At 38.8% G+C, this 22,050-nt stretch overlaps 1 protein-coding gene across 5 annotated transcripts in view; it reads left to right on the top strand.

The window, feature by feature from the left end:
- syngap1a (synaptic Ras GTPase activating protein 1a) overlaps nucleotides 1-22,050 on the top strand; it is a 116,494-nt gene that overhangs the window by 5,990 nt on the left and 88,454 nt on the right. For all 5 annotated transcript variants that reach the window (XM_027163497.2, XM_027163495.2, XM_027163493.2 and 2 more), the window contains exon 2: nucleotides 19,430-19,560. In XM_027163497.2, the coding sequence (XP_027019298.1) occupies nucleotides 19,430-19,560 (131 nt within the window). The remainder of the gene's footprint in view (nucleotides 1-19,429; nucleotides 19,561-22,050) is intronic.

Here is a 22,050-nt window from a genome sequence, read left to right as displayed (position 1 = left end):
GAATCGAACCCCTAACCCTGGAGTTGTGAGGCAAACGTGCTAACCACTAAGCCACCGTGCCACCCCCCCATCCCACACACACCGTTGTCTCATCTCCAAGAAAAAACAAACCCAGATTCAAAAAAAGAACAGACAGGCAAAAATTTTTTTTATTAAACTTAGAGAGAGGGATCAGTGTAAACTTCACAAAGATTATAAGTTTACAAAGTAGAACTGAAAGTTCCAGACTATTTATAGCATGTTTAGACACAGGTGTTCAATATTCTGGAAGATGATATTACAGGATGAAATTAGATTGGCTCTTTAAATAAGTTCCACTGCAAAAGCTGCGCTGCTCAACAATACATTCCACCAAAAGACATTAAAAATGCAGCTTTTGTGAATGAAGGATCATAACGGCAGAAACGAATAGACCAGTGCTTGTTGTATCAATGGGACACATTAGATTAGATGTGTACTGAGACACTTTTTGAGTTTCATTCATAAAAAAAATGTACAGGTTAGTACAGTAAGTGTCCAGTTAAGAAAGCAACACACCTCTAGTCATGTCCTAGTTATTGATGATAAAATATGCCACCATGTTCAGCACACACAGTATTGGCATCAGGAACACTCGGTATCAGGTCAGAACTCTGCACATCTGCATGAAGCACAGTCTTTATTATTTCTATTTTTGGATCGTCTCACCCAATTTTACCAGCCATGGATACTTTGAATATATTCTGGCAGGCTGGGAAGGTGAAAACTACCATGCTTCCCACATGCAACATCACAGGGCAACTGATGCTGATTATGCTTGAGGAGAGTGATAACTGCCCCAAGTAACCCTCTCTGCAGGAACAAATGTTGAACCAAAGGTCCAGGAGGTCAAGGCAGCTCAAGTGTGTTTCGGCTGGATAAGTGTAGATGGTTTGTTTTACAGTAAGGAAAATTTCAGCAGTCCGGATGTCTTTACATATGACCAGAAGGCAACTTTTGATTTGCTAGCGTTACTATGATTGATGGAGAGAGAAGACTGATGTCTTTTCACTTCAGTAACAGGGCAGTTATATTCCCTTCGCTACCTTCCAAAGAAGACATTTTGTGTGCATGGTAATTACCTACAGTACATTTTCTGTTTTCATATGATAACTTTGGAGTAAAACACTTGAGGGTGGCTGTTCTAGGAAAAATCATCTACAAAGAGGGGTAAATTGATGCAGTCTGACACTGAAGTCAGTTTCATTGTCACTTTAAAATGTAGAATATATTTTTATACTATGTACAGTGTGCAATATACACAGCTCAATAATACATTCAGATAACCAAATCATAACATTTATGTGAATTTACATATTTTTTTACAGTGTATTCTATTTATTCTTAATCCCCGTTATTTTTAATTCAATTCAATTTTAAGTCAATTTTATTCATATAGCGCTTTTAACAATGGACATTGTTTCAGCTTTACAGAACAAGAAATGTAGTACAAAAAGTTTCATATTATACAAAGATTAATATAATACAAAAGTACAAGATTAATATTAGATTAATATTTAAATGTGTTTTTATTTAATCCCTAATGAACAAGACTGCGGTGACTGTGGTGAGGAAAAAGTCCCTTATATACTGTAGAGCATTTAGACCTCGTCCACATTTAGGTGACACTGGAGGTTGTGGTTATACTGTAAATATACAGTCTGACAATTGTGTATTGATGAGGAGGTTTTTGTCCTCAAAGACCACATCGATTTGGCATCTTCTCTTAGAATGTCTGAGAACTTTTGTACTTCTAACTTAAATTCATTTATTGTTTTTATGCTGAAATGACCTTGTTGCATTCTGAGGGTTGCCAACTAAATGTCGTTGTATTGTATAAATACCTTAACGTACTTTATTTTCTCATTTCACATTTCATTCTCTCAGTGTTTTATTTCTCTTATACAATAACAGCAATTTAGCAACTCTGGCAATCTTTTTGCCAATCATACTGTTTATCCGTTTACAGTTAAAGAGGCAATTTTTACTTTCATTTGAAGTCCCATAAATTCACAGTATATATAATATAACACAGTATTTATAACGTAGCAGTATTCCAACAGTAGAAATAAAGTAGTTTCTTACCTTGGCACACTTACAAATGAAATTAATGTTTTGTTAGCAACAAGCTAGGCAGTTTTCTTCCTCAAACAGCAAACCGTATAGTCCGAGTGTTAGATTTAACTAACCCTTGTTACACTGTATATACAGTACAAGAACCATTGTTTGTGCTATTTGATAGAGATGACACTGTTACTAGTTTTGTTGCTACAGTATATATATATTGATTTGCATTATGTATGATAAACATTTTTTAATATTAGAATAAAAAATCACTCATAAAAACCTCTCAGTTAATTTTGCTTCAATGTTATTTCAGCTGTATGATCAAATAAACTGTTTTTTCAGCAATCCTTACCTTTTTTCTTGTCCTTGATTTTAATAAGACAGAAAAAATACAGGTTAAATTCACGTCATATGCTATACATTACTAAAAATACTTCTCATCCCTAGCAAAAGTCTTAAAACTTTCTTTCTACTATTAGTGAACAGTATTAAAGCATTTCTTTAACCGATAACTTTCTATGTGTTTCCTTACATATGGACTATAGGATGGTGCTGATCATTTGAAGGTGATTAGTATTGCATCGAATATATATCGATATGATGTATATCCTATACAGGAAGTATTCTTAACTCCAGTCTTCACAGAATGAAACTTTCCTTACTCTCAACACACCTGGTCCAACTCATGACTTAATCATTAAGTGATCAGTCAGAGCAGGTGTGTGAGCAGTAGGGAAGAGATTAATCTGTAAAGGTCTTGGTGTTAAGAACCCCTGATATAAATATAAATATCCTGACATGCTGTGGTCATTATTTACATGACTAAAGGAGCGGTCACAATGGTGGTTTGTTACAGAGAGACAAATAATAGTCAGTGGTGAGTGCTCCTGGTGACATGAGGTTTTAAATGGGAACCTTAGTCAGTGTGAGTTTTGCATGCTGTATGTCCAGGTAACAGTATTGGGTAATATGTGTGTAAAGTGTCTGCATCTTTTGCCATTATTTTAATGACCTTAGGGCACATAAAAGAAATGTAATTTATTTTTCACAGTCAGTGCGCTGCCAAGAACAATCCTTCCAGAACGCTGATCTAATGTGCTCTCATATTTCATCCCTCTGGTAGCACATCGTTTGCATGAGTTCATTAACTTTTAATAGTCTTAGATACAGTATCGAACTCTTTGGCTGTTATCCTATCCTGAAAATAATGTTAGTGTTGCTATTTATACAGGAAACGGATTAAAGAGTTACACAACACTGAAAATTATAGAACAACGTCAGTGCCCTATCCGTCTACGAGAGAGACTCACTGTGGGCTTGCAGTCCATGATGGTTGTAGGTTTGTTAGAATAAAAACATATTTTTGGATATAGAGCAGCGTGAATAGGTCAATGATCTTACCAATGCATGACCAAAATGAAGCTGTACGGGACCCGGAAAGTACCATTTTTAGGATCTTTTGCATTCGTGTGTTATCTTGCTAGATGTCAAATCCTTCTTGCAAGCATTATCAAGTGATACTATTATTCTGTTCAGGAGATGAAAGAAAAACATTCAGCTGAAGAATTTTTAAGTAATTAAGCATTCTTAAAAATCATTCTTAAAAATAAACGTGAAACCATCGCCTTCTACCTGCCGAGGTCAATAACCACTTCCTTATCAATGTATGAATTTAAAGCATTTTAAGGAGTATTAAAGCTACACCTAAAAGTGGAAGATAAAAATGCAAGAATAGAAAAGCAAGAGAAAGAAAAAAGAGAGAAAAGCATAAATATATAAAGTTTTATAAAATGTTTTGTTGATTATTAATGTTAATTAATGATAATTAATGTGAGAGAAAAACACACACACACACACACACACACACACACACACACACACACACACACACACACACACACACACACACATATATATATATAATTTGTTAGATGAGATGTATAAAGTTACATTTTACAGATTATTAAAGCCTGTTAGCTGAAAGAAGAAAATATATAAATAAATACAGGCATTTTTTTATTAAATAAAAAGCGGGTATTGTAAAGGGAAGTGTAATAATTGACACACAATTTGTGAGAAATTTGGCATTGAAAAGATTTCTTTTTGACCTAAGAAGAAAGAGTCAGAAGGCAGCAGGCTCAAACTGACACCCACAGGATCTTTAGCTTCTTTGTTGCCATAAATTGGTGCTTGATGGTTTTAAACATCAACAGCACTAATGAGAAGTGCACGCATAAAAAAAACCCTAAAGTGGAAATATGGTGCATACTCACTCACTACATCATTGTCTTATACACAAAATCACATTGTATTTATTTATTTATTTATTTGTTATGAACATGCAATCCATTTTTAGTCTAATCTGGAAATAAGAATACAGATAAGACACAGTTTACTGAGCAACATATGTTGTGGTGTAATTTGAAATTTTTTGATTTCACCCAACACCCAAAGCAGTACAATATACGTGTGTTTTGCTCAGTCTAGCATTTAGCTTATAGTGCAAATTTTCAGAAAATTGTATCACTGAAATTGTACTGAACCACTATGAAGCAAAAGCGGATATATTCAGTTCTCGCAGACGAGGTATATACAGTACACTGGTGCTCACAGACGTGGGTTATACACTACAACTGTGATCACAGACGTGGGTTATACACTACAACTGTGCTCACAGATGAGGGTTATACACTACACTGGTGATCACAGACGTGGGTTATACACTACAACTGTACTCACAGATGAGGGTTATACACTACAACTGTGCTCACAGACGAGGGTTATACAGTACACTGGTGCTCACGGACGAGGTTTATACACTACACGGGTGCACACAGATGAGGTTTATACACTACACTGGTGCTCACAGACGAGGTTTATACAGTACACTGGTGCTCACGGACGAGGTTTAGACAGTACACTGGTGTTCACGGACGAGGTTTATACTGTACACTGGTTCTCACGGATGAGGTTTATACTGTACGGTACACTGGTGCTCACAGACGAGGTTTATACACTACACGGCTGCTCACGGACGAGGGATATACACGACTTCTCACAGACGAGGATTATACACTACACGGGTGCACACTGATGAGGGTTATTCACTACACTGGTGCACACTCATGAGGGTTATTCACTACACAGGTGCACACCGACGTGGGTTATACATTACATGAGTGCTCACAGACGAGGGCTATACACTACATGAGTGCTCACAGGCGAGAGTGATCACAGACGAGGGTTATACACTACACGGGTGCTCACAGACGAGGGTTATACACTACATGAGTTCTCACAGGCGAGAGTGATCAAAGATGAGGGTTATACACTACATGGGTGCTCACAGAAGAGGGTTATACACTACACGAGTGCTCACAGGCGAGGGTTGTACACTACATGGGTGCAGACAGAGGAGGGCTATACACTACACGAGTGCTCACAGATGAGGGTTATACACTACATGTGTTCTCACAGATGAGGGTTATACACTACACTTGTGCTCATAGACAAGGGTTATACACTACATGGGTGCTCACAGACGAGGGTTATACACTACACTTTTGCTCATAGACAATGGTTATACAATACATGGGTGCTCACAGACGAGGGATTTACACTACACATATGCTCACAGAGGAGGGTTATACACTACACGAGTGCTTACAGACGAGGGTTATACACTACACGACTGCTCACAGACGAGGGTTATACAGTATACAGGTGCTCATAGACGAGGGTTATACACTACACATATGCTCACAGAGGAGGGTTATACACTACACGAGTGCTCACAGGCGAGGGTTATACACTACACGGGTGCTCACAGAGGAGGGTTATACACTACACGAGTGCTCACAGGCGAGGGTTATACACGAGTGCTCACAGGCAAGGGTTATACACCACACGTGTGCTCACAGATGAGGGTTATACACTACACAAGTGCTCACAGGCAAGGGTTATACACTACACGTGTGCTCACAGACGAGGGTTATACAATACACGAGTGCTCACAGGCAAGGGTTATACACTACATGAGTGCTCACAGACGAGGGTTATACACTACACGAGTGCTCATAGGCGAGGGTTATACACTACACGAGTGCTCACAGATGAGGGTTATACAGTATACAGGTGCTCACAGGCGAGGGTTATACACTACACGAGTGCTCACAGGCAAGGGTTATACACTACACGAGTGCTCACAGGCGAGGGTTATACACTACACGGGTGCTCACAGAGGAGGGTTATACACTACACGAGTGCTCACAGATGAGGGTTATACAGTATACAGGTGCTCACAGGCGAGGGTTATACACTACACGAGTGCTCACAGGCAAGGGTTATACACTACACGAGTGCTCAAAGACGAGGGTTATACACTACATGAGTGCTCACAGACGAGGGTTATACACTACACGAGTGCTCACAGACGAGGGTTATACAGTATACAGGTGCTCACAGGCGAGGGTTATACACTACACGAGTGCTCACAGACTAGAGTCATAGACCATATGAGTTTTCACCTTTAAACTATTTGGACAACCATGAAAAAAACATAAAAGATTTATCAGAGTGAATCATCAGATTGCCACTAGATAGTTCTGAGAAGCTCTGAAAGAAATTAAATGCTTTAAAATATTGGCACCCCAGTGATGGCTGGCAGCCTGAGAAAATTGTCTTTTTGAAACATTCACAGTACATGAGTGGGTTTTGAGCAGCGGGCACAGCAACCAGTCACTGATCTTCTGGAGGGGTGAACTTCGCTGTCTGAGAAATCAGGGTTGAAATAATTTCCTAGGCAATAGATCTGGCCAATATATAAAATGAGCTGAACGAATTTTAAATGAGCCCATGTCTGATTTGCAGATGTGTCAGCGTCATGAGATCAGATGAAGGTGTTGTTGTGCAGTGAAGTGTTCTTGATGTTGCCCACAGCATGTGCATAGACCCATATTAATTTGCAGAGTGTTTCATCACCTGTAGAAAGCTTAGCATCAGTGATGCTCAAGTGTTCAAATTCTCTTAGTTCAACTGTGCTGCTTATTGAATCGGCTACAGGATAAGGTCAGTGTTAAAGATCACCACAAATGAAATTGTAAAAGTCTGAAAGAAAAAAAGAAATAAGGATTCATGATTATGATAAACAGCGAGCTTCATTTATTAAACCTTTAAAAAAAAGTTGTGTAAGTGTTTGCAAAAAAACTAAAACTGAAAAAACAAAAAAACAAAAAAACAAACAAACCCGAAAGCCAAACTAAAAAATTCCTCTGGATTTAAAAAGATAAGGACACACTGATTTCTCTGTGCTTGTGTACATACACACACACATATATATAAATATATATATATGTTAATGAATGCTGATCAGCCATAAATTGCCAAGTGCATGCACGCTACATCTCATTTGCATGTAGTGACGCAGAAAACTGCATAAAAGTTCAACAGCTGTGAGCACAAAATGATTGATCAGAGAAGAGCCAGAAAAACAGAAGAAATGGACACGTTTTAGCTCCAAATTAAACAAAATATTAACAATAATAACTCTCGGCTTATGTGTAGAAACTCCATTTAAACAACATCAAATTACTTTTATTTGTCTTCATTCATAGGCATGCTTTCTTTATTTTGTGTATTCTTTAATTAATGACAATAATATAAAACATTCCCTGACCAAATTAATTAGCGTGAGGACATCTGCTAAAAGACATAAAAGTACTAAGAAAATAAACAGTTTAAACTTGACAGTATGTTCCAGATACTTGTGTATTAATGAATACTAAGAATTTACACCTAAATCTGTTTATATTCAGCTTGATAAGTGAGGCTCAATATCCTGTTGCTTTGAGTTTGATATCTATGCGTAACTCGTTTATCTTTCAGGCCAAACAACTTGTGCAAACAACACAAGATGGAATGTGTTACTAATAACTGCTTGACACAATCACAACCTGCTTGTAAGATAATAATAATAATAATAAAATAAATAAATAAATAAATTAAACAGAAGGCTTAAGTCTAATATCTGTCATAGCTTGACAACAAAACTATTGGTTTTGAGCATCATATAATGAGCTGAAAAGTTGCAAGGAAAAATTTAACACACAATTAAAAACATTTAGGCAGCTACAAATTTGTGATTTTTACTTTATATTTAAAGAGTTTAAGATCTCCTTAATGCTATATTCGATTCTTGCTGTGTATTTTGTCCATATACTAAAAATGCTTACAAAAAAAACAAAAAAACGTTTTAATTCATTAAAAAAAACCACTTCTGTCGTCTAGTGCATATTTTACTTTCATTGGACAATGTGTGATTCTTTAACGGCAATAAAATATAATCAAGCAAATAATCCACCTCGTTCATTTTCATTACACCGGTGACTGTATCAGTGTCAGTCACTGCTGATGACAAAAGGGAGATGGAATGAAATATATTGTGAGATGGAAAGAAATCAGCCTCAGCCTCAGTACTTCATAAGAGTCTGTGTGTTTGTCTTATGATGTTGCAGTGTAATATTAGATAGATAGATAGATAGATAGATAGATAGATAGATAGATAGATAGATAGATAGATAGATAGATAGATAGATAGATAGATAGATAGATAGATAGATAGATAGATAGATAGATAGATAGATAGATAGATAGAGCTCTTGATTGCACAATTCCACTCGACTACAAAGCATTGTAGAAAGGATTATTTAAATTGACATTGTTGTCCAGTGTCAACAAAATGAAAAATAGATAGACATATACTGTGCATAGACAGATAGATAGATAGATAGATAGATAGATAGATAGATAGATAGATAGATAGATAGATAGATAGATAGATAGATACTGTACATACAGTAGAAAGTTCTCATATTACATGGATAAATGATTACAGTTTCTGTAAAAATTAAATTAGAGCAGTTAAAGATAGACCTAAGTGAGCAATTTAAAAGTAATTTTTTCCCCCTGTGCTTACAACTTTTCCTTGGCAAGGTTGACCTTTCCATGGAATTGCCTGTTGTTAAATTCCAAGCTACAGTATATTTGAAAATAATGAATACCAGCACCTCCATTAATTAATTAATTAATTAATTAAATAATTCATTCATTCATTCATTTTCTACCGCTTTATCAGAACTTCTCGGGTCACGGGCAGCCTGTGCCTATCTCAGGCGTCATCGGGCATCGAGGCAGTATACACTCTGAACGGAGTGCCAATCCATCTCAGGGCACACACACACACTCTCATTCACTCACACACTCACACACTTTTGGACCGGGGGAGGAAACCGGAGTACCCGGAGGAAACCCCCGAGGCACGGGGAGAACATGCAAACTCCACACACACAAGGAATCGAACCCCCAACCCTGGAGGTGTGAGGCAAACGTGCTAACCACTAAGCCACTACGCCCCCCCCCCCCAATTTATTTATTTATTTGTTTGTTTATTTATTTATTTATTTATTTTGCTCTACCCAGCGACCCATTTACTGGAAGCCAGGAATCAGTCTTTGGATTAACAATACATTTTTAATCCAAATAATTTAAACAGTGTGGAATTTTTTTCATTTCTCCTGGCATTGGAATGTCAAAGAATATGCACCATATCGCATTCCCTTTGTCTACACGACCTTTATAATGAAACTGGTTTGGATTGGTTCCAAAAGCTTACGTCACTTTTCTTTTTTGAGACTCTCTTATGAATAGATGCTTTCTTACCTAACCAGCCTGGGAGTCAATCTTTTTTTAGGGGATAAAGTGAACATCCTGCACTTTCAGTACAAATAATAATTTATATATTTGTGAATAAGTTATAGATGTTGTCTTTAGGAATGGTGTGTTAAATGGATGTTATGTACCGCTGTTATGGCTTTGAGGCTGTGTTTATATTGTAACCTGGGAGTATTAAAAAAATGACGATCTGCCCAGAATACACAGTGATGGCTGGGTGAAGAGGCGATAAAAAAGAAAGCTGCACGACATCGCTGACACTGATGAGAACCAGCGCTCAGGAAGTTTTTTGTTGCTGACTCAGACGTGTTTTTGCTTCCTACTGCAACACACACAGAAACAAATTAGCACATTACAGCACTGTATACACACACACACACACACACACACACACACACACACACACACACACACACACACACACACACACACACACACACACACATACACAACCTTGAGCAGACAAGATCCTGCTCAGAGTCACTCTAAGCCGTCGACATGCAATTAGTTACCTAGCAAAGCAACCAACCCAGCAAGATGTAGTCTGCAATCCTGTATGAAATCTGACATGCTTCTAACCTAAGACTGAGTGCTCAGAAATAACCTGGGCTAAATATGGAGAGAGAAAAAAATGAACATGCTAAAATTACACAAGCAGAAAAAAAAAAAAAAAACAGCAAACGATCACCCCAGAGCAAAGGGAGAAGGGGTGTTCAGATATTAGGTAATAAGGCATGCTTTTCTTATTCGATTACTGGATTTTGTATTTAAACAGTATATACTGTAAATGCTTAGATAACATTGTTTAGTCACATCTCATGAAATCTTATGAAATCTAATGAAGAGACACCAGAGAGACCTGGGGGTTAGGAATAGTTTCAATTAGTCATATAAAACACTTAGGAGTGTGCAGGTGTATGTTGGAGAGTAATCAACAACAGTGCGGTCCTTTCGCATTCGCAGTACGTCCTGCTGTGTTTTATTCTTCTTTTTATGTAATATTGTGAAATGTCCAAGAGACAAGTTAGCACTTTTGTTGCAGCAGCTTCAAACAGTCATTTCCTCATATAGTTCTCTGTCATGTACATATACTTTTTACATTTATGGCATTCGGCAGACATCCTTAACCCGAGTGACTTACAGTATATACATTTTATCTCATTTTATACAACCATGCAGTTGAGTGCTACTCAGGGGCCCAGCATCGGTGGACCTGGGATTTGAACTCACGACCTCCTGAGCTGTAGTCACACACCTTAACCACTAAGCTTCCACAGTCCCAGAGGTTTCTGCTGTAATTCAAATCACATATTTATAATAATGTGCATGTTCTAATACGTTGTGTTTCTCTAGTAAGAGCTCACACTTTCCTCTGGTAGAAAACATCTGAATATTACAAGGCACTGACACTGGAGACTCCTTACACAGGAGTCTGCTTGAAGACTATTTTATTCCGTGTGTTATTCTGTTAGCCTTTGAGTCTTTGAATGGTCCTAGAGAAACGTGAACTCTTACTAACTCCGGCTAACAAACAAAATAGACTAACATACATTTGATGTATTAGCTGAATCACACACACACACACACACACACACACACACACACACACACACACACACACACACACACACACACACACACACACACACACACACACACACATCTTAGCACTCTGATGCTTATGTGGTTTCTACAATTCCTTAAAGAAATCTTAATTGTAGGACTTTGATAAAGTTTGAAAATGATGCATTAATGTAATATAAACACAAAAAGCTTGTGTTAGTTAGTTAGTCTTACTCAAGCCACTGAAAGTCCAGTCCATTCCTCAGGGCTTATAATGGGATTGATGTGACAGCCTTCACTGCTGGATTATTTTTTAAAAATTATTAATAATTCATGTTAGAAAATTCTGAGTGATGCAGCTATTTGGAAGAGCGCAGATAGCACTTTCATCCAAGTGTAACACAGCAGTTTGAAAAGATGTGATTGGCTGGCTTCACACATCTCAGGAAGCATGTGTTAGTCCTCACCCTGTTGTATGATACGCAAGAGCTGGCTGTTGGTAGAAAAATGAAGCGTTAAGCAAATATGACCACTATTACTGACATACATAGAAAAAAACTGGCCATAAATCAAGTCTATATATCCATGAAATTTCCAAACTGACCTGTGCTATTTCATGAAAGTGTACACCACATTACGTACATTTATCTCCTTTTTACAGCCGAGCAACCGAATGTTAAGGGCCTTGCTTAGGAATGCTGCAGTGGTAGATGGAGTTATATGAGTTCATGAAAAAAAAAAGGGTCGGTAGGTAGGTCTATATTTTTTTTTCAAGTTTCAATGTAAAAAAACAGTGATGGTGATTACGTAGGTATGACATTAAACTAATTAGCATATTGTGACGTCACTGACTGGGTGTTCAACCCGTGCCTTCGGGCGCATCATTGCAAACCTTATTTTGATGCTTGACACAGTTTTTCCAGAACTTCGTGCAAAGTTAACGCTGTTTTAATGAATGTATTATGGCGCCCGAACCCGTATGACTTTGAACGGTGACCGCGAACATTTTGTTTACTGCAGCCACAGCCATCATTACCAAGCGCGAACCGTTGTCTCTGACAGCGAATGAGACGAAGCGAACGCACAGGCCATAGTGTGACATCCGGTAACCAATAGTGTAAACATAGATGACATCACGGGTTTTAATTTAAAATAAAGAACGTAGCCTTCGTTTGTATGTAGGCCTAGGCAATTTATATATTTACAGTACTTACTAAAATATAATTAATATTATTTAATTGCTTTTGTATTAGTTGTTTGAAGAGTAAAAAAAAAAGGTCGGTCTTAACACAAATTTACAACCGGCAAGTCGGTCGGACTTAAAAAAAATAAATAAATAAATAACCGGGTCGGTCGGGTAACGGCAAACAAGAATATTTTTAAGGATGTCCTGATATAAGTTTTGTATTATGTTGTTTGCAGTATGCTTTTAATTAGCATTTTATTATCTCTATTGTTGATTTTATTTTTGTCTCAAATCTAACAGTACAAATATATACCAACCAGCCTATTTTATAAAGGTAACACTACACTAATACTGTATGAAACCTCACCTTTGCCCTCACAGAAGCCTCAATACCTCTGATTCCTCAAGATGTTGACATGATTGTTGTACCACATCCCAATGTTGCCTGTTAGAATCAGATCTAGTGACTGAGAAGGCCTGAAGTCATTGTCATGATTTAAGACCCGATTTGAGATGATGCATGTCTGTTGGAAGTAGCCATTATAAGTAGCCCATAAAGCGATGTATAAATACTCACTAAATGCTGCAGCACTCAAACCATTCTCATTGATATGAAGGGGTGCCAGGTAATATTCCCAACACCATTACATCACCACCAGCCAGAGCTGTTGGCACACAGTTGGTTGGATCCATGGAACCATTTTGTTGATGCCAAATTCTGAACCTCAGAAATTGAGATTAATCAGACCATGTTTTTGCAATTCCAATCATTAGCTGTCCAAATTCATTAAGTCTGTACTCTGTAGCCTCACATCCCTCTTCTTGGCTAACATGACTGGAACACGGTGTGATGTGTTCGGCTACTGATGCACTACAGCTGCCTCAACATTTGAAGTGATGGTTCTGAGATGCTTTTCCAGTCACGGCAGTTGTATAGAATGGATATCTGAGTTACTGTACTCTAGTCTTTCTGTCAGCTCAAACCAGTCTGGCCATTCTCCTCTCACATCTCTGAACAACAAGGTGTTGATGAGATATGGCTTTTGGCAGCCGTCCTTATCCAGACTGCCGTACAAAAGTGCTTTTAAGCCTACAGTATCAATGAATACATTAACACTGGTTCACTAGGTTACAGACTTAGGATACCATCAATCTAATACTCAGTTCTGGGATCTGTTTTTAAATAAATATACACATAAAACAACAGGAAAAATACGTGCTAGTTTAAATGTTTCAGGAAGAAGTAGGTCTTCACCCTTCATTTGAAGATAGCCAGTGATTCAACTCTTTGGACATCAAGGGGAAGTTCATTCCGCCACCTCTGTGCCAGAACAGAAAAAGTCTTATGTATAGATACCACTTAACCTGAGAGATGATGGGACCAGTAAAGCAGTGCTGGCAGCATTCACATAAATGATGCTCATTAGATAAATTTAGTTTTTTTGCACCATTTGGTAGAAACTCCAAAATCCAAGATGTACAGTGTTTAAAATGATCACACCAGCCCTTATGGCATTAATAACCAAATCATGCTCAAAGGTTAAAGCTACCAGGATCAGAATGTTACCAATTCTCATGTTTGCTGTGAACATTAACTAAAACTTTTGACCTGTATGTTCTTGATTTATTTACTTCATACACACTCCTGCTTTAAGCTAAACATTTTTAACTAGGTGAGCTAGGTGAGTGTGATCAACATACTACAGTCAAAAGACCTTTAAAGAGCCATTAAACCAAAGGATTTTATTTTTTCACTGTGCTTTTTGAGAGACTGGGCTACGTGACGTCAACCCCATGTACAACAGTGTGAAGGGTCTGTTACTCACATCTGACTTGATAATTAGTTGTTGAGCTCAGTGTGGGGAAAACACTGAAGTGTGTGTAGTGAAGTGACTCTCCAAAGACTGAATTTAAAGGACACCACCCCCTTACTGATTTTGAGCTTGAGCACCAGAGGAAACCAGTTAAAGCTTTATGACATCACGCATAAACCGAACACTTGCATCCGAGATGCCGCATGTTTACTTCTTTTTTTTTTTTGCTTTTGTAACTGTCCATATTTGGTTATTTAATAATACGGTGGCAAATGTTGCATCATAGTTATAAAAATTGGTTGAAAATGAATTTTTATATACAAATAATTGTGATCATTATTTAAATATTAATATTATTATCACTGCGACTGCCCCTTTTGTTTATTTCTGATTCAGTATTTAAGAATAACAGGAGGGTAATTTTATGAATGTACAACAATTATTAATAAAAATAAAAAAAGAGGTGGGCACGGTGGCTTAGTGGTTAGCACGTTCGCCTCACACTTCCAGGGTTGGGGGTTCGATTCCCACCTTGTGTGTGGAGTTTGCATGTTTTCCCCGTGCCTCCGGGGTTTCCTCCGGGTACTCCAGTTTCCTCCGGCTTCCAAAGACATGCATGGTAGGTTGATTGGCATCTTTTGAAAATTGTCCGTAGTGTGTGATTGTGTGAGTGAAAGAAAGTGTGTGTGTGCCCTGCGATGGGTTGGCACTCCGTCCACGATGTCCTGCCTTGATGCCGGATGACGCCTGAGATAGGCACAGGCTCCCCGTGACCCCAGGTAGTTCGGATAAGCGATAGAAAATGACTGAATGAATGAATGAATAATAAAAAAAAGCACAAATAATAATCATAGACAAAAATACACAATCGCAAATAAATCCATGCTAAACAATAATCTTATATAATCTACATAAGATTATATTTAAAAAAATTCTTTTTACAGGTGAAGACATGTCTTATTACCAATCAGAATGTTACCTCAGTATTTTTTACCTCATTTGCTCATATTTCACCACAATGTTTCCACAGAACTTGCTTGTATCTGGACAACCTACTCCCTGCTGTACCTTATGGACAATGCTAGCATGTAACATAGGTTTTGAAACAGTGAATCAATTGGATGCAAGAGGCAACTGAACGTACACATCAAGTCTCATTATTTTGTCCTTTCCATGAAATCCGCACAGTATTCACAGTATCTGAGGTGGACGTGACTTTATGAATAAAACACACTACATTACACTACATGGGATGTGGTAGCCTAGTGGTTAAGGTGTTGGGCTACCAATTCGGAAGGTTGTGAGTTTGATTCCTACATCCTCCAAGCTGCCGCTGCTGGGCCCCTGAGCAAGGCCCTTAACCCTCAATTGCTCAGTAGTATAAAAATGAGATCAAATGTAAGTCGCACCTGATAAGGATGTCTGCTAAATGCTGTAAATGTACTTTATACACGTGCTGTGTCTGAAATGCTGCATCATTTTATTTGTACTGGGAAACTGAGTGAAATTTGGTGCATTGTTAAAACGTAGAGGATGTATAAAACTCAGTGAAAATGACAGCAGATGTATAAAGTGGAAAGGGGCGGAGCCACCAAAAGGTGCTGAGGTTTATTGTTTGCTGGATCATGTACGCAAAGTGTCACATCTGGAATGGATAATTTTCCACCACGCCACCAGAGGGCAACCTTTGGTGAAATTCTAGAGAATTTATTTGTTCTTTACATTTCCTGTGTGTGGTGTAGCACAGGTCAAGAACCGAGCATATAAAGTCTTACTCACGGTTAATGATTGTGTAAGTGCTGAGACAAGAAACATTTCCAGGTCATGCTCAGGTGAAGCACTGAAAAATAATACCCACCTCTTTCTTTAAACAGAACAAATTGTGTCTTGTATTTAAATCTCTGGAAAACTTAGACTAAGTACATCAAACAGTGTTTACCTGAGTTCATTCCAAATCCATTCCTGTGTTCAATTTCATCAGTGGATAATAAATATCTCAGACTCTGAGTGATCTCAGAGCTAAAACCAATCGGTTTAGTCCAAGAAAATGTCTTTGAAGCTTCACAATGCTGGTTTAAAGGGGGAGAAGATGGAGAAGGTTATAAAACGTTTAGCAAAGCATTAAACCTTTCTAGGAGTACTGCGGAATCCATTATAACAAACTGTAAAATATATGCCACAACCCAGACACTACAGATTAGACCGTCTTCTAAAGTGAGCACACAGGAAAAAGGGTAATTATGAGAGAAGTGCCCAAGAGTCTCGCAGCAAGACCGAAGGAATCGCAGAGCTCGCTGGCTGAAATAAGAGAAATCGTACAGACCGCAACGATATCATCGGATCTTCACAGTACTGGCATCTAGGGGACGAAGTCACCTCTGAGAAAGGCTAAAAAGAAAGTCATGCCTGGAGGTTGCTAGAAGGCATGCAACAAAATATGAGAGGTTAGAAAAGATATTGAGGCATTTACTCTAAAAGCAAAGTGTTATATTTGCTGTAAACCGAAACCAGCCCAAGACTCAGGTAACACCAGTATTGCCATCAAGCTTGGCGTGGAAGGATCGTTCTCTAGGGTTTGTTTTTTAAATATTGCTTTTATTTTTTATTACCTGCAGCACTTGTGCCTCCAGCATGATCTTCAGTATGGCAGCACTCCTGCTTGTGTGTTACTGCTTATCACATATTCTGTGCAATATACCTTTTAAGACACATCTACTGATTAGCGTATTGTTATGACAAAATAAAAATCTAACGATATCGATACCTGTGAACGTCACAGAACATGGCTAAGATTGTGGCAAAGCAGGATCTGGAAAAAAAAATCCTGAGGAAGAGGAAGGATCTGCGTCATGCAGAGGAACAGTTGCATGATATGCTGCATAGCAGCAGGGGCGAGAGGAATCTTCCTGCTCTGCTTTCCCAATGAGAACGCACCCAAATTATATACTCGCAGCAAATTACACCACTCATTTGAACCCAAATCTCAGAAGTCCTCCTAAGTGCTAAGTCCAGTTACTAATTACAGACATACAAGGAAGCTCACACAAGGCTTAACTTGATATATTCTTTCAGCTCGCTAGATCCCATAGGCATCATGTGTGAAATGAACGTATCTGGTGCTGTACAAACACTGATGCTCATATACTCCTGGCTTACAGAAGATATGACTATAGTCTTGGGATTGGAAGCTTTCCAGAGGCGCTAGGCACAGCAGCTCAGAACTGAGAGCTCCCAAAATATATTTAGAGAAGTCTTCCCACTTGGATGCCATACTGGTAACACCCTCTAGGCAGTTATTTTGAGGCAAGCATGACTAGACCTCTATGTGTCTGAATGCAGAGCTATACGTGTTGGAAGAAGCACGCAGACATTTGGAAGTTGATTCGTCACGAACGGCTTTAGGCACCAGCTGTAGCTGCAGAGCTCCGTACTCTTGGCAGATCTTCATCAGGAAGTGGACAGAAGTTGTGCACAAACGCTGAAGTCTCACTTGTAGTAGAGAACATGATTGGCGTTTTGAATTTTTTTAGCGTGCGCTTGTGCACCGTTTGATACTCCACAGCACTCTGCGAGTAAAGAAAAAAATGTGTGTGTTCAAAATTCATTGACAAAACTGACAACACAGGAAGTAAACTTAACAATCTTTCAAGTGCTGGTGGAACATTATAGGATTCATCCCATCACGCCATCATCCCGTGGCCCTCACCTCGCGTATGCTTGTAAATGAGAATATGCACTCAGTGTTCTTTCGTTGGTTATGACCCATATCTCTACACCCCCCTCCCTCCCTCCCTCCCTCCCTCCCTCCTTCCCCACCCCCCCTCCACTTTACACCTACATGCGCTTTAGATTCAGAGAGAATGAGAGCGAGTGAGGGAGATATCGAGAGAGGAGGAGTGAGTGAGCGAATGAGCGAGTTAGTGAGCAAGTTAGTGAGTGTGTGAGTGAGTGAGTGCAGGAAGACTATTCACTCTTGCACATCCACGTTGGTTGCTATGGGAACAAAGTGTTGGTTCCATTTTTGAAAATAGTTTTCTTCTCATCCCTCCTTCTCCTTCCATCACTCCTCTCCCATTCAAATATCCATTTTCCTCTTCTTCTCTTTCTCTGCCTCCCCTCTCTTCTCTTCTCGCTCTCCTTCCATAGCCCAGTATCCCTCTCTCACCTAATCCCTCTCTCTCTCTCTTCGGTGGTTTTCGGTCTGTTCCGTGTGGAGTTGTCATGGCGACTGGCTGTAGGTGTGTGAGCGTGTGAAACAGAGTGGGCGTCACGGAAGTGACATCTCTTGGGCTATAACCCATCTTCCTCTCTCTCTCTCTCTCTCTCTCTTTCTCTCTCTCTCGCTTGCTCTCACTCGCTTGCTGTGGGGGCGTGCAGGACACAAAAGCAATGTCAGAATGGGTTTTAAATTCCTCGCCTCTGTGTGTGTAACATCTATACTGCTCTCTCTCTTTGTCTAAATATATATATGTATGTGCTGCAGTATAGATTAGAAGGTCAGGAATATATATATCCAGTAGGGATGGGCGAAATTATGACAGGATATCTGTATCATACTAAGTTCTATTACAGTGCGCCTTTCTGAGAGTGTTGCAGGTTTCCTCTGTACTTTTACGTCACAGACCAAGTCTCAGCTTTACTCACAGTAACAAGGTGCTGATTGGATGATAGAATCCTTGCAAAAAAAACACCACACTTTTCACGGTGTAGTCCTACGGTTTCAGTTAGCAAACGCAGAGATTATCATACAAGGCCTTGTGAAAGTGTCTTGAACTTTTCCACATTTTCAGGCATTCATTAAGCTAAAAAAGGTAGAAATTTGTTGATTGCATAGGTATTGAGTAAAAATGTCAGAAATCTCTTAATATATTTTTTAACTACATCACCCCTCAGTACATGATACAAAAAAGGAGCATTTATTCCACTGTTTTTACATCATGTTAACCTAATTAGTGTTATTATTAGTGTTTTACATTAATCAGAACACGGACTAGTGCAGAGAGGGTTCAAAATTATTTCTCTATCTGTTTCTTTCTCTCGATCCTCCTGGCAGATGGAAGGTGTGTGTCTCCGTGTTCCCGGCCTCACACTCCTCTGAATGGCCATGCCCACGACTCCCCCGGCTGGAGCCGCCCGCTCCGCGTCCGAGACGGAGACCAGTTCTACATGCTGGACCAAGAAGAGGTAAAAGAAAAAATACACACACACACACACACACACACACACACACACACACACACACACACACACACACACACACACACACACACACACACACACACAATCATCTGCTGTAATGAACTTGCACAAGCACGGAAATAAGATCCTGGTGTTTTCCCACTGTTGTCCACTAGAGGGAGCACGCGCTCTTCAGAGAATTTCCTTATTCCTACTAACCACACCTCCTGTTTCTTCAGACTGCATATAGAGTGAAATTAATGGGCTATGGATTCATGCAGATGTTGGATGATTCATATTAAATGTATGTGCTGTGTTTTTGCTAAAATGTACCCCATCAGAAGAGCTCAGATGTTCTATAGAGACATGTTCATTTTATGACATTTGGCAGACTCCTTTATCCAGAGCATCTTACATTTTACATTTGGTAGCTTGGTTGACTTGGTATTCGAGTTTACAACCTTCTCATTGGTAGACCAACAGCTTAAACATTAGTCTACTACATCCACGTTCAGATATGACAGAAATGCAAGGTTCTTGTCACTTGAAGCCTTTGACGTCACACCGCTATATAAAATAGCATATCCATTGTCAACGTTGTTTACCACTGTTTTGGGTAGGGGAATGTTGATGTTCACTAATGGGGATTTTCACAAGGCAGCACAAGAACAGCAGCATGGGACATGTGGGACAGTCCAAGAGTTGCAGAAGATCCAAACAGAAGTACAGTAGATCATGAGGCAGGTGAGAGGATCCACACTATGCTATGACAGTGTAACTGAATGGTGAATGCAGGAATGTGGTAGCTGGTTTACTGATCAGAAGGTTGTGAGTTCAAATCCCAGGTCCACCAAGCTGCCACTGCTTAAAGGGAGATAAATATTTAAGTCACTCTGGATAAGTATGTCTGGCAAATGCCGTAGTGTAATATGAGGGTATCTTGGGATATAAAGCATCACTCAACAAACCCGAGTCATCTAATAAATGCCTCAAAGCATCAGTTTACCCAGCTCTTAATGCCCAGGAATCCTTAAATCGATACCTTTACCCAGGAGAAAAGCTGTTTTAGATATAGGTTTGACTGAAATATAGAGAACATTGAGTCCTGAACACTAAAAACTGATAAATAGTGTATACCAACCAAGGACCATGAAGAGTAGGGGTATAAAGTTAACGGTACCCTGTGAATTTCCTCCATCATTTCTCATCTTACAGCAACCATGATACAGGGTTTTGGTATAATTATTGTCACTAGTGTCTCCTCCCATGGGCTTTCGAACTGTCTGGATAGAGCATCAGCGATTCCATTTTTAGAACAGGGCAATAAGAACGTGTGAAGTGGAAACGTGTCGAAAACCGAGCCCAGCATGACTGCTGTTTCCTTGCTTTAGCCCTTACAATGTAATCTAATGATCAGAAGATCTGTTTCTATGATCAGTGCAAATGAGAAAAAGCTGTTCTGTGCCCTGAAGACAGTCTCTCCATTCTTTGAAAAGTGCATTAATGGCTAGTAATTCACAGCTTCCCCACATCACAGTTTCTTTGCTTGAGGCTGGGCTTACACAAAGAGGAGGCACATGGATGGGATTGGGTTGGATTACCATGTTGTCGTGACAGTTAACTGAAATTACAGAATGCTAAAACATGGATCAGTAGGCGAGAAAAATACAATATCACGTTCATTTTTCTTCAGACCCTTTCATTTCGAGGAGGTTCTTTAGCAGGCAGGTAAATACACCACTGAAAATGTGAATCTTAATAAAGAGAGAGAAAATGAAAACTGAATAAAACATGAGCAATAATTGTGCACGCTGTTATGGGAAGATAATCAGCGACTAATAATTAGCAGAACTGGTGATGGATTATAATCTACACAACACAACATCCTGAAGCGATTCATTCATCACAGATTTGTTATTAATCAAAGTACGCAACGTGCTTATATTAAGTGTTGTCGAACATCTACGAAACAAGCGATTTCCTGTCATCGCCTATGTTTTAGGATTAGCATCGCAGCTTCAAATTGCCTCACAAGATTTACAGCTAGAGCTACATGCTAATGCTAGTCTCAGGATCATTTATATGTAGGTTGTTCATTTCCTGAATCTTAACTGGTTAGAACGTGTTGATTAATGAATTAATTTAGCATGTTTTTATTCACATTAACCTTTTGTGTACATAGAACTGAATTAGTTTCCTTTTTTTTAAAATTCAAAATCAGAAGGGAGTCTAAAAGTCTGAGACCATTTTGAAAATCTGTGTTTAAAATTTCATGTAAATTCAGAAAATATGACACATTTTCAGTATCTTGGCTATTTAATATTCGAGTTGCACTATTTCTAGTTCTCTATTTAAATAAAAGCAAATGTGTGATATTGACCACATTAACTTCTTTGTGCAAAAGGTCAGATTCGCCTCGTTGTCTAATCTCATCTATTATAGCGTGTTTTCGGACAAGACTCTGATGGATTTAATTTAAAATGGATCATCGGGGTT

This window comes from Tachysurus fulvidraco, chromosome 10 (genome assembly GCF_022655615.1).
Source record: "Tachysurus fulvidraco isolate hzauxx_2018 chromosome 10, HZAU_PFXX_2.0, whole genome shotgun sequence".
Taxonomy (NCBI): domain Eukaryota; kingdom Metazoa; phylum Chordata; class Actinopteri; order Siluriformes; family Bagridae; genus Tachysurus; species Tachysurus fulvidraco.
This window is presented reverse-complemented; position numbering and strand designations above follow the sequence as displayed.